General features: G+C 40.8%; 2 protein-coding genes across 2 annotated transcripts; both read left to right on the top strand.

Moving 5' to 3' along the window:
- The first annotated feature begins 833 nt into the window (after positions 1–833).
- Positions 834–7,286, top strand: LOC115791905 (odorant receptor 131-2-like). The gene is made up of 2 exons (XM_030746200.1): positions 834–854; positions 6,369–7,286. Exons 1-2 carry the CDS (start codon positions 834–836, stop codon positions 7,284–7,286), a joined length of 939 nt encoding a protein of 312 aa, XP_030602060.1.
- Positions 7,287–12,496: 5,210 nt separating this feature from the next.
- On the top strand, positions 12,497–13,453 carry LOC115791903 (odorant receptor 131-2-like). The gene has a single exon (XM_030746198.1). The coding sequence runs from the start codon at positions 12,497–12,499 to the stop codon at positions 13,451–13,453; it is 957 nt and encodes a 318-aa protein (XP_030602058.1).
- The last annotated feature ends 880 nt before the right edge of the window (positions 13,454–14,333 follow it).

Here is a 14,333-nt window from a genome sequence, read left to right as displayed (position 1 = left end):
TGCTGCCCTTATCAGGATCCAGCTTACAAGCGCAGTTTGCAGGTCCATATCACGTGGAGCGAAAGATCAGTGACACAGACTACGTGATCCACACTCCAGATAGAGGAAAGAAAACCAGAGTTTGCCACGTTAACATGTTGAAACGCTATATCTCGAGAGACAGCTCTGCTGCCCCAGTCCCTGTGTGTTCTGTGTCTTCCTACAGACCTTCTGATGATGGTTTGACCGGGAGAGAGGATGTGAGAGTGGGTCGGCTAACAAACTCTGAGGTGCTGAATAATCTTGAGTCATTCCTGGCTGACCTTTCTGCCCCTGCTAAAGCTGACATTCTTGCCCTCATAGAGAGCCACTTGTTGCTTTTCTCTGACCATCCCCAACAAACATCTGTGCTATGTCACGACATTGATGTGCAGGGTCACCCACCAATCAAGCAACACGCGTATCGCATTAACTCTGCTAAGCGTACGATCATGCAGCAGGAGGTAGAATATTTGGTCAAACACGGACTGGCAATTCCCAGTGCTAGTGCTTGGAGTTCTCCCTGTGTTCTGGTTCCAAAACCTGACGACACCTCTCGTTTCTGTAATGATTACCGGAAAGTGAATGCGATCACAAAACTGGACTCTTTTCCTCTTCCGAGGATGGATGACTGTATCGATTGGGTTGGTGCAGCCCAATACGTAACTAAACTTGACCTGTTAAAAGGTTATTGGCAAGTGCCGCTGACTCCACGAGCCTCAGATATTTCTGCTTTTGTGACCCCCGATCATTTTTTACAGTACACAGTAATGCCGTTTGGGCTGCGGAACGCACCTGCTACGTTTCAGCGCTTAATGGATAAAGTACTGGCCGGAGTTTGTGGTTGTGAGGCGTACTTGGATGATGTTGTGGTTTATTCATCTACTTGGTCTGACCATTTAGAAACCCTAACCCTTGTGTTTAATCGTCTTCAGGAAGCCTCACTCACATTAAACTTGGCTAAATGTGAATTTGGAAAAGCGACCATTACTTATCTGGGGAAGCAAGTGGGCCATGGTCAGGTGCGACCCGTAACAGCCAAAGTACAGGCTATTCTCGACTTCCCTGTTCCGCAGACAAAAAAAACGCTAAGGCGATTTCTCGGAATGTGCGGATATTACAGAGGTTTTTGTAAGAACTTTTCTAGTGTGGTGGCTCCCCTTATTGCCCTGGTGAGCCCTCTAAAACCATTTGTATGGACATCCGCGTGTCAGTCTGCTTTTGATTCTGCGAAGACCCTGTTATGTGAATCGCCGGTCCTTGTCGCTCCAAATCCGGCGCTTCCTTTTAAGTTGGACGTTGATGCCAGCGCCTGCGGTGCAGGAGCCGTTCTTCTACAGGAAGATACACAGGGGGTGGATCATCCTGTCTGCTATTTCTCAAAAAAATTTAACAAACACCAGTTAAATTACAGCACAATTGAGAAAGAAGCGCTTGCAATGATCCTAGCACTCCAGCATTTTGAGGTTTATGTTGGGTCCAGTGCGGACCCAGTTCAGGTTTTTACTGGTCATAACCCCTTGGTGTTTCTATCCCAGATGCGCAATTCAAACCAACGGCTAATGCGCTGGTCTCTGCTTCTGCAAGATTTCAACCTGCAGATTAGCCACAAGAAAGGCACTGAAAATGTTCTGGCAGACGTCTTGTCTAGGAGTTGGAATTAAACGCTGTTTAATTCTTGGTGATGGGGGTGTTACGTCTGTAAGGGTATTGTGTGTGGGTGTGTCTGTTATATGCTAATTTGTCTGTGCAGGTGCTCGGGTTTGATTGGTGCGGTGTGCTCCCGCCTGCTGACGGTTGGCTGCAATAGAGGGACACGCCCTACTTAGGAGGCTGGAGGGACCACGCGGACCCGAGAGCATCATTTGTGTCCCCAAGCGTTCAACCAGCCACCATACTAAACATATGTTCTGTTCCAGAGTGGGTAGGGGTGAGCCGCCAGTTTGTTTCTTCAGTTTTCTCCTGTGTTGTTATAGGTAGGGAGGTAAGCAAGTGTCATTTGTTTTGTTTCTTTTTGGTTTAGGTTAGACGCCGGATCACGGTAGTTTTTAGTTCCCGTTTTGTTTATTGTTTTGGCCTGGGCTCACCCTGATGTGAATCGCTCTGTGTATCTGTCTGTGAACTAATAAAGCATTGTGTATATATATTTGCATAGACGGTTGTTGTGTGGCTGCTTGGGTCTTGGGGGGCGAATGGTGTTCTCAGTCATGTTGCGCTCCGGGCCCCTAGACAGGTCGTAACAGTTGGCTATGTACCACAGGCCTTCAAGGTGGCTGTAATTAAACCTCTACTTAAAAAGCCATCACTGACCCAGCTGTCTTAGCTAATTATAGGCCAATCTCCAACCTTCCTTTTCTCTCAAAGATGCTTGAAAGAGTAGTTGTAAAACAGCTAACTGATCATCTGCAGAGGAACGGTTTATTTGAAGAGTTTCAGTCAGGTTTCAGAATTCATCACAGTACAGAAACAGCATTAGTGAAGGTTACAAATGATCTTCTTACAGCCTCTGACAGTGGACTCATCTCTGTTCTTGTCCTTTTGGACCTCAGTGCAGCTTTGATACTGTTGACCATAACATTTTATTACAGATTAGAGCATGCTATAGGTCAGGGGTGTCCAAACTTGCGGCCTAGAGGCCGCTTCTGGCCCCGCCCACTTCCGGTCCACGAATTGATGTCAAAAATAACATACAATTTGGCCCTTTAAGTTACTTTTTTGACATTTTGCCTTCCCCTCCAATTGAGAGGGTTAAGCGAAACCGGTTTCAAATGGCTCTTTCCGTACTACAGGTTGCCGACCCCTGCCTTAGGCAGTATTAGAAAGAATTGCATCAATTTTCATTGTTATGCAGGTGATACTCAGCTTTATCCACTGATGAAGCTAGATGACGCACATCAATTAGTTAAACTGCAGGAATGTCTTAAAGACATTAAGGCCTGGATGACCTCTAATTTCCTGCTTCTAAATTCAGATCAAACTGAAGTTCTTGTTCTCGGCCCCACAAATCTTAGAAACATGGTGTCAAACCAGATACTTACTCTGGATGGCATTACTTTGGCCTCCAGTAACACTGTGAGACATCTTGGACTCATTTTTGACCAGGATTTGTCCTTCAGTAGGTGGCGCGGTGGTTAGCACTGCTGCCTCACAGTTAGAATACCAAACTGGAAAACATCCTTTCTCAGAGTGATGCTGAAAAGCTAATTCATGCATTTATTACTTCTAGGCTGGACTATTGTAATTCATTATTATCAGGCTGTCCTCAAAGCTCCCTGAAAAGCCTTCAGCTGATTCAAAATGCTGCAGCTAGAGTACTGACAGGGACTAGAAAGAGAGAGCAGATTTCTCCCATATTGGCTTCTCTTCATTGGCTCCCTGTTAAATCTAGAATAGAATTTAAAATCCTTCTCCTCACATACAAGATCTTGAATAATCAGGCACCATCTTATCTTAAAGACCTCATAGTACCATATCAGCCCAACAGAGCACTTCTCTCTCAGACTGCTGGCTTACTTGTGGTTCCTAGGATACTTAAGAGTAGAATGGGAGGCAGAGCCTTCAGCTTTCAATCCAATTTTCTTCATGAAGCGCTTTATAATCACCCACAGGGTCCAAAGTGCTGTACAACATAACAATAATATACATAAAACAGCTCAATAAAGTAAAATACCTGAGAATTACATAAAAAAAATAACACTGCTCACAGATTCAGCGTTTAATTAGTGTTAAAAGCCAAAGAAAAAAGGTGAGTTTTTAAAAGTGATTTAAAGTGCGCGAGTGATGAGGCCTGTCTAATATGCAGTGTCAGATCATTCCAGTGCTGCCACTGGCCCTCTGAGCTTAAACCTAGTTTTAGGCACCATCAGAAGCAGCTGGTCTGCCTACTTGAGTGACCAGGTAGGAATATACAAGTGTAGAAGCTCAGAGAGATAAGGTGGGACAAGACCATTTCTAGATTTAAAAGCAAATAAAGGAATTTAAAAATAGATCCTAAAATGAACAGGTAGCCAGTCAAGTGAAGCTGAAAGAAGGCCCCTCTTCTATGGAGCCAACTCCCAGCTTGGATTAGGGAGACAGACACCCTCTCCATTTTTAAAGATTAGGCTCAAAACTTTCCTTTTTGATCAAGCTTATAGTTAGGGCTGGATCAGGTGACCCTGAACCCTCCTTTAGTTCTGCTGTTTCTTTTCATTCACCTTATTTATGCTCCAATCTGCATTTAATCATTAATTATTATTAATCTCTGGCTCTCTTCCACAGCATGTCTTTTTTCCTGTCTCTCCCCTCACAGCAGATGACCCCCCCCCTCCCTGAGCCTGGTTCTGCTGGAGGTTTCTTCCTGTTAAAGGGAGTTTTTCCTTCCCACTGTCACCAAGTGCTGCTCATAGGGGGTCGTTTTGACTGTTGGGTTTTCTCTGTATTATTGTAGGGTCTTTACCCACAATACAAAGCGCCTTGAGGTGACTGTTTGTTGTAATTTATATGAATAAAATTGAATTGAATTGAAGATAGAGCTTGTATTTGGGAAAGCCAAGCTCGCATCAAAACCTGGACTAACCATTCCAAGGCTCGAGCGGTGTGCTGCAGTGTTAGCTGTGGTAGTTGCAGAAATAATTAGATGAAATTGACTAATTATGAAATTGACATTGATATTTGTTCAATGTGACACTGTTTGCTTTGGTGTATTTTGCACTGTTTATTCAGTTTAATTCTGAAAAATGGGAAAGCAGAAGTCACAGCGTCAGCACTTCCTGTTCAGCACTGTATGATGTTAGCAGCTTTTTTTAGGTGGACCAGAACACCACTTAAAGGCCAGGATGATGAGTGTGACTTGTGTGTGATTAATAAAGTTGATTTCTCCCAGTGCAATAGCAAGAAAAGAAGCAGGAGTGCAATTTCACATATATTAATTAGCCTTTACTGATACACAGTAGCGTGGTCTAAGTAGACTTAGCTCTAAATATACTGGGGTACATATGTGTATTCATGTGTGGTTCTGTAAGACAGAGCGAAAAGGGATACTAAGTATATTTTATCATAGTTATGTGTACTAATAAAGTTCCATTAATACAGTCTGAGCTACTTGTGTTAATTACACCAAGAATAACACAGAGAGCACATAGCTAACTTATACAGACTGCATGTGAACTATAGCACGTAGTTTGGGGGATAGCATGTTCAGTCAAGTCAAGTATATGACAATCAACAAAATCAACTCACAAACAGAGGAATGTGACCATTTCTGTAAAAAAAGAAGTACTTACTTTTATCATACATTTATTATCACACTTCTCTCACTGACCACACACAGAAAACTCTCAGTGACACAGAAACATTCCCTTTCATCTGCCAGGTCTAAGAGATTACTTCACAGAACTTCAGGATATCTGAACTCTACTCAAACTAGAAGCGAGTCTAAAATATACACCACAAAATCTGTGGAGCCTTTTGTACAGACATTACAAATGTCAAAAAAATTCTGTATTCTGGGCGCCTGGGTGGCTTAGTGGTGAAGCCAGCAACCACATACATATGCCGCATTGCGGTGCGGGCGGCGTGGGCTCAAGTCCCGGCCCGTCGGCAACTTGCCCGTGTGTCTTCCCCTGTATCTTTCCCTGATTTCCTGTCTCTCTCCACTGCTCATAAAAGCCGCTGTGGCCAAAAACGGAAAAAAAAAATTCTGAATTTGAATCAAATTGCTCACATTTTTAAAATGTTTTTTCTGAATTCTGTCTTTTTGAAAGAGGTTTCTGTTGAGAGTTTAATACTATTTACATGAATCTTTTTTTCCATTTGAACTTTATTTTGATGGTTTAATAGTTCATTAAGAAATTATTTTCATGAAACACTTGATTGCAATTGCCGTGCTTACCATGGTGCTACATAGTTTTATTTTTTGAATTGTTTTGTTTAGAATATTAGAAAACAGCAGGTTATTTGAGATTCACCTGATATTTTTTAAATTATGTTATCATATTTACTGAGAAAAACATGGCTCACAGTATTGGATAAAGATTACCTCAGTCATTACTGTTTAATTGGATGACTCTGCTTACACGTGATTGTGTCATGAGAACTGAGTTCTTAAAATGCATGTGAACATGAATAAACTCTGTAGAAAGGTCTTGAACACAAGGAATCAAGCACTGCTTCTAATCTGCTAACCAACAACAAAATTGAAACTTTCTGTTGTGGATTTAAACTTAATGTAGGTTTAAATGCCTAGTTCTTGATTGCTTTTTATTTGAGAATGGTTACATATCCAGATAAAATCTTTAACAGATACCATCAATTTTTGAAGGCAGTCCTGTAAATGCATCTCTAACATGTCTTACGTCACTCAGTCTCAGACTAACTTCACTGCTGGACTGCAGTACAGAGGGATACTGGACGTTCTGTTGTCATCTGTTCCAATTACAGGATCCTGCTGTGTGTTTCTCTTTTTTAATGGGCTCATGCTGCACACTTTGAGGAGTAAACCAGTGTTTTATGAAACAGCCTGTTACATTCTTCTTTATAACTTACTTTTTGCAGAGACTGTATATATGCTTTTGAGTCAATTGTTGTACTTACTGTCTGTTTGTAGAATCAGACTTACATATCCTGTATGTGGTTTTCTGATCATGATTACCAATCTTACATCTGGGATCTCTCCTCTCACACTGGTGGTGATGTCTCTGGAGAGATATGTAGCTGTGTGCTGCCCACTGAGACACGCTGCCATCATCACCATCAGAAACACAGCACTAGCGATTATCATAGTTTGGTCCATCAGTTCACTAAATGTTTTCATTCAAGTGATTTTGCTGTTAACTTTTCCATTTGAAGACCTAGAGAGTTTGCAAATGAAAGACTTTTGCTCTCCCACTCCTTTGTTGCTCGTCCCAATCTCTGAACATTATGACAAAGCTTACACTTGTGTTCTGTTTGTATCTGCTGCTGTGGCCGTCACTTGCTCCTATATTGGTGTTGCAATAGCAGCCAGGTCGGCCTCCACAGACAAAGCTTCAGCCCATAAGGCTCGTAACACACTGCTGCTGCACCTGATACAGCTGGGCCTCAGTCTTTCCTCAACAATTCATGGTCCTTTGGCTACAGAGATCTCAAAAGTCCTTGACAGAATAACATATTTACGTATCTTGAATGTACTTTATGTGTTTATGATGCTTCTTCCCAGATGTTTGAGTCCTCTCATCTATGGCATTAGAGACCAAACCATCAGAGGCATCCTCGTGTACCATCTGTGCTGTCGAGCAATAAAGCAATAAAATCATTGAAACATTAATGTAATTTTAGAATATAAAGTATTTATTGATCAAAACAAAACCAGACTTCGAAAAACTAGCAAATCTAACGTAGAATAAATATATGCTGATATCATTTTTCTAGTTTATACTGCAAGGCTTCTGTTAATACATAATAGTAATAAACGCATAGCTATGAACTTTGCTTAGCATTTTTCCCACTTTACTTATCTTTTGCAAATTTTATATGCAACTGTTATACAAGGAGTTTTAACAATTATGTATATTTTTTTATGTATTCAAGCACTTGAGCAGTCTTGTTTTTTAGCTAAAGCCTCAGTAAAATTTCCAGTATTTAGAGGGCATTTACAAACAACTTCATAACTGTCTGTGTGTTTGCAGCATTTCAAAAATCAAAGGTAAAATTTATTCATTTCAACCTTAATTTGCTGTTAATTAAACTTACAATGATGATGCTGATTAAATCCCACTTTTGTCTTCTGCTGTTCTTTTAAGATAATCACCATGGTCCACACTGATACATTTTTCATATTCCTTGGTCCAGTGATTAAAAGGGAGGATCTGCCCTCTACTTACTAGTGGCCATGATGGGTGCTGTTATTTAAGTCCCACTGATATTGGCTCTTTTTCTTCTAACACAAGGATAAACATACTCAGAGTTGATTGAAATAAGTCTGATAGTTCTGGTTCTGGAAACTCCAAATTTAAATAAATAATCAACTTTGTTATTTTGAATATACAGGCAATAAGATAAGAAGAGGGTGGTTTGTTTACAGCTTTTCAGTAATATACTTTCAGATAGTTTATTTCCCATTTTAGAATGATACAAAAAATTTTGTCTGGTGACTATCAGGGTAATAATAGTTTGGGATTTTATGTTATTGTTTAGTTTTATCTTATTTTTACTTTTTTCTCTCTTATTCAGTTAGTTTTAGTTAGTTTTCAGAGGGCCTGAGCCAACCTAAGGGTGGGCAAGGAGCCTATTGTGTCTGGTAGGTCAAAAGCTCAAAAATGCACAAAACCGACCCAAGGATGTGGGTCAGGGCAAACAGTTTTAGAAAAGGTAAGGTTAAGGGTGACTGGAAAATTATTTAATTGGAATTGCTCAAGTTTTCCAATACTTTTCATCTATATTATTATTATTATTATATTACAATACTTCCTCTGGCTTTGATCACAAATTTGACCCCTGAACATTCTCAAAAAGTCAGAGGAAAATTCATTTTTCGGGCTCCTATGGGAGAATCCAAAATCAGGTTTGTCCTAGAACCATGAAATACTACACAGACGGAGTACATGTCAAGACAAACAAAAAATATTATTATGGCAACCCCACACGACCCACAGGAAATCAGTCATCTTGGCTTGAAATTTATCCTTTGGTGAGTCAGCAATTTTGCACACCTCTTATTTGAACAAACTCCTCCTAGGGCGTTTGACCCAGTGACACCAAAGTGGATCAGCATGCAGACAAGTAAGGCATCAAAGTTTGCTGGACGTTTTGCAGAATATGGAACAGTCTTGTTGGAGCAGGTCAGTGAATTCATCTTTCATTTGTTTTGTCTCGCCACTAAATTTTTTATGCAATTATTTGCACATTCTTTGTCATATCAGCCTAAAAGTTTAATCACTTATGTACAGACCCAGCCTGAACCCATAACTAGGCAAATAAGGCTAGAGGTGCAATAGCGCCCCCTACAGAAGAAAACAAAATTTGCAATATACCTCAGAGCACAGACAGTTCACAATAGAATAGAATAGAATAGAATGCCTTTATTGTCATTATACAGGATGTACAATGAGATTGGAGGGCCACTCCTGTTCAGTGCCATGTAACAGAAAATCAAACTCTCTAAAATAAAAATATTATAAAAATATTATAATCTAGTATAATCAATATAATCAAGAGATATACAGAAATAAACAATGTGTAAAATATACAAAAAATAGAATGTATAAAAATATATACATACATTGGTGCATCTGTACATTGTAAGAAAGTAAATATGTGTATACATATAATAATGAAGATGATGAATATTGCTCTTGGTGAATGAATACTGCACTAGTGAATGAATACTGGATATTAAACAATATAGGAATGTTAGATATTGTTCAGTATGAATAATCTAATATTGCACAGAGATGTGGGTGTTGCACAGTTACGGTGGGTGAGTGTGTGAGTTCAGGGTGGTGATTGCTCTGGCGAAGAAACTGTTCTTGAGTCTGTTTGTTCTGGCTTTGATGCACCTGTAGCGCCTGCCAGAGGGCAGCAGGACAAACAGGTCAAAGCCAGGGTGTGAGCTGTCCGTGATGATGTTCCTGACTCTGCTGATGCAGCAGGAGATGTAGATGTCCATCAGGGAGGGGAGAGGGCAGCCAACGATTCTTTGTGCTGTCTTGACTACCCTCTGAAGCCTGACCCTGTCTGCCTCAGTGCAGCTGCCGTACCATACTGTGATACAGTACGTCAGCAGGCTCTCAATGGATGAGCGGTAGAAGGTCAGCAGCAGGTTTGAGTCCAAGTTGTTCTTCCTGAGGACCCTCAGGAAGTGAAGTCGCTGCTGAGCCTTCTTGATAACAGCTGTGATGTTATCTGACCAAGAGAGATCAGCAGAGATGAGGACACCAAGAAACCTGAAGGTGTGGACCCTCTCCACATGCTCGCCGTTGATGTAGAGGGGAGCTGGGTCAGTCCTGTGCTTCCTGAAGTCGATGATGATCTCTTTGGTTTTCATGGTGTACAGTACCAGGTTGTTCTCTGAACACCAGGCTGTCAACTTCAGGACCTCCTCTCTGTAAGCTGCCTCATCTCCCTTCGAGATGAGTCCGACCACTGTGGTGTCGTCAGCAAATTTGATGATGAGGTTGTTATTGTGGGCCAGACTGCAGTCATGGGTGTAGAGGCAGTACAGGAGGGGGCTCAGCACACAGCCCTGTGGGGAGCCAGTGCTCAGTGTGCGGGTGGAGGAGAGATGGGGGCCAAGTCTCACAGTCTGGGGCCGGTTGGTTAAGAAGTCCTTGATCCAGGAACATGTGAGAGGGGGGAGGCCCAGGGTGTGCAGTTTGGTGGTGAGAATGTCCGGGATGATTGTGTTGAACGCTGAGCTGTAATCCACAAAGAGCATGCAAGCATAGCTCTGCTGCTGCTCCAAGTGGCTCAACACAGAGTGGAGAGCTACAGCGATGGCGTCCTCTGTGGATCTGTTTGCACGATATGCAAACTGATGGGTGTCGAAAGTGGGGGGCAGGTGGTCTTTGATGTGCTGGAGAACCAGCCTCTCAAAGCACTTCATGATTACCGGTGTGAGGGCCACAGGGCGGTAATCATTTAGACTGGTGACAGATGACCTTTTGGGCACGGGGTTGATTGTGGCTGTTTTTAGGCAGGGGGTTGGGGGCACCCCAACCAGCAACTCCAAAAAGGGTGGGTACTCTGAACTGTCATTCAGCTTATAAGCGCAAACAACAGTCAGGACTCATTCCCCGGCCCAAAGGCGCAGGGAAGCAACCCTCTCGTCTACTGGTGAAAACTCCATACAGGCAGCAAGCCAAGGTGATACAAGAATACTCACTCCAGCTTCCTACCTCTCACCGAGGGCAAAATGTGAAAAGGAAAATTGATATGTCAAATAATAATATTTTACTTTGGATACAATATTAATTTTGTCTTACTTTATGAGAGCATCTGGCTCTCACACTGTCTGCTACAAAAAATTACAACCCTTGGACAAATGTAGTTGATGACCCCTGCCTTACAATATAAAGCTCCTTGCGGTAACTGTTGGTTGTAATTTGGTGCTATATAAATCAAATTGACTGAACTGAATTTTGTCCCATTCTTGTCTGATAGAGGATTCTAGCCACTCAACAGTCCTGGGTCTTCTTTGTTGTATTTTTCCAATTCATAATCCAATTTTCAGTTCGTGAAAGGTATGGACCGCAGGCAGGCAGACTCTTCTACTACAAACGCACAATGCAGGTCTTTATGCAAGCTTCATATTCCATAGGCACTGATGCACCCCAATACTATCAGAGATGCAGGCTTTTAAACTGAGTGCTAATAACAAACTGGATGGTCCAGAAATGGTACAGAAAACACGGAAGTGTTTTCCAAAAGAGAATTTCAAATTCTGATTTCTCTCATCACAGAACACGTTTGCATTTTACCTCAGTCCATGTTAAATTAAATTTGACCCAGAGAAGAGGGTGGTATTTTTCAATCATGTTCACATATGCCATCTTCTTTGCATAATAGAACTTTCTGCAATTGTGGATGGCACAACGAAATGTGTTCACAGACATTGATTTCTGGAAGCGTTCCTGAGTCCATGCAGTGACTTCCATGTATTTAATGCAATGCTGCCTGAGGGCCTAAAGATTACAGGGATCTAATATTGTGCACAGAGATTTCTCCAGATTTGCAAAATCCATTGATGATATTATGCTCTGTAAATGATGAAATTATTTCACAGATTGTAGATAGAGTTTTTGCAGACTAGTGAACCTCTGTCCACTTTACTTCTGAGAAACTCTGCCTCTCTCAGATGCTCCTTTTATACCCAATCATGTTACTCACCGGTTCCTATTTTCAGGTGTTTCTGTTTAGTAACACTTACTTTTCCAGCTTTTGTTGCACCATCCCAACATTTTTGAGATGTCACACTATCATCAAATTTAAATGATCTACTACTTTTCTTAATATTTTATGTTTCCTCAATATAAATATTTGACATGTTTACTATATTCTATTGTGAATGAAATATGGGTTTATGAGATTTGCAAATCATTGCATTCTGTTTTCATTTACATTTACACAGCATCCAACTTTTTTGAGTCGGGTTTGTAAAAATGGTTGTCATGCAGTTTAGAACCAGACTCACAACAATGGACAACAGCACAACACATGCATTATTACCTCACACAAACATGTGAAAAAGAAAGATTACATCACTGGTTAGTGATCTGGTAAACATGCTGACATGTGATGTGTGTCATCAAGAGGTTGCCAGAACAAACATCATAAATTGTATGCAAGTTCAAGAAAACGCTGCAGAACAGCTCTGCCCACATGGTAACAAGGACTAATTATAAGCTCTGTACAGGTTAACTGTATTTCCTTGCTGTTTAGTTCTTATTTTACACAACTGGCATTGTGCTTTTGTATTTCAGTCTCTTCAACAGTGTAATATTTGCCTTCAATTTTCTCTTCAATGTCAAGTATATCTCCGTCTCTCACTAACATCACTGTCCAATATCTGGGGTTTCCAGACCGAGTGATGATTTCAGTTCTAACTACACTTCCATCCTGTGTGTTTCTCGTCATTAATGGGATCATGTTGTTCACTCTGAGGAGTAAACCGGTGTTTCGTGAGACCTGCCGTTATGTTCTTCTTTATAACCTCCTTTTTGCAGACACTGTACAGCTGGGACAGAGTCAGGTTCATTTACTTCTTTTAGTTCTTCAAATAAGAGTGTCATATCCGTTATGTGCTTTTATCATCATCTTCACTAATCTCACAACTGTGGTTTCTCCTCTCACACTGGTGGTGATGCCTCTGGAGAGATATGTTGCTGTGTGTTACCCACTGAGGCATGCTGCCATCATCACCATCAGAAACACAGGGGCAGCTGTCACTGTGATTTGGACAATCAGTTTTCTAAACATTATTATTCGAACTCTGTTGTTTTTAGAACTATTTGAAAAGTTGGATAGTTTAAAGGTGAAAGGCCTTTGTTCTGATATAGCTATACTGCTTACGTCAAAGTCTGATCATTTTGACAAAGCTTTCACTAGTTTTGTGTTTGTGTCTGCTGGAGTGGCAGTCATGTTCTCTTATATTGGTGTGATATTAGCAGCCAGGTCGGCCTCCACTGACAAAGCTTTAGCCCATAAAGCTCGTAACACACTGGTGCTGAATCTGATACAGCTGTGCCTCAGCCTCTCCTCAACTATTTACTACCCACTGTTGATATCTCTTTCAATGATTGTTCCAAGGATAGTACTTGTTCGCATTCAGAATGTTTTTTATGTGATTTTTATTATCTTACCCAGATGTCTGACTTCTCTCATCTATGGACTAAGAGATCAGACTATCAGACCTGTCCTCACAAATCATCTATGCTGTCGATTAAAACTCAGTGGCAAAAGACAACGTATAACATGTTGAGTTTTAGTGAGGCTTTTGTTGGTCAGCATATTTGGCTCTTGTGATTGAGCAAAAAAAAAAACATTTTTAGTTGTTAAACAACAAATGAACAACATGCATTATTTTTTTAGATAAAACTTACATACCTGTAGCCCTGTATGCCGCTGTTTCCCACAAGTCCAAGTGTGCTTGAGGTTTTACCTTTTGATGACACTGTGGCTCCTCAATCTTCTATCTCTAAAATTTACAGTCACATATTATGTATAGACTTGCTTTATTTGAGGATGTTACTATGGGAGTCAGATTTGGAAGAGAGAATTTAACACAAGGTTTAGAAAGATATTCAGGAGTTCTATATCAATGTAAATTAGGACATTATAATTATAACCTTAATGATTACAGGTACAATTTTTAGGCCATTTGCTTTACTACTACTACTACTACTACTACTACTTTATTTATAAAGCACTTCAAAAACAACAGCAGCTGCAACAAAGTGGTGTACAGGTAAAAATCAAACAGCCAATACACATCACAATGTCAACAACAACAATACAGAACACCAACACAAATAAAACGAGTCTCAGCAAAATTGTTCCTTAACAGCAGTTTTAAAAGTTGATAATAAAGGGGCACTTCTAATATGCAACGGCAAATCGTTCCATAATTTGGGAGCAGCAACGCTAAAAGCTCTGTCACCCCTGAGCTTCAAATTTGACCTCCAGGAGCAGCTGATCAGCTGACCTGAGGCAATGAGCTGGGAGGTATGGGTTTAATAGCTCAGAGAGATAAGATGGGGCAAGACCATGTAAACATTTAAAAACAAATAAGAGAATCTTAAAATGAACTCTAAAATGCACTGGCAACCAGTGTAGTGAAGCCAGAATAGGAGTGATATGCT

Source organism: Archocentrus centrarchus, chromosome 14 (assembly GCF_007364275.1).
Source record: "Archocentrus centrarchus isolate MPI-CPG fArcCen1 chromosome 14, fArcCen1, whole genome shotgun sequence".
In the NCBI taxonomy this organism is placed as follows: Eukaryota; Metazoa; Chordata; class Actinopteri; order Cichliformes; family Cichlidae; genus Archocentrus; species Archocentrus centrarchus.
Note: the sequence above shows the minus strand (reverse complement) of the source record. Positions and strands in the feature narration are given on the sequence as shown.

Bases quoted from the DNA above. Each gene is read 5' to 3' on its own strand.
- LOC115791905 (XM_030746200.1), top strand. From the start codon at position 834: ATGGATAAAGTACTGGCCGGA. The intron at 855-6,368 runs GTTTGTGGTTGT...ACTCAGTCTCAG, and splicing joins TGGATAAAGTACTGGCCGGA to ACTAACTTCACTGCTGGACT.
- LOC115791903 (XM_030746198.1), top strand. From the start codon at position 12,497: ATGTCAAGTATATCTCCGTCTCTCACTAACATCACTGTCCAATATCTG.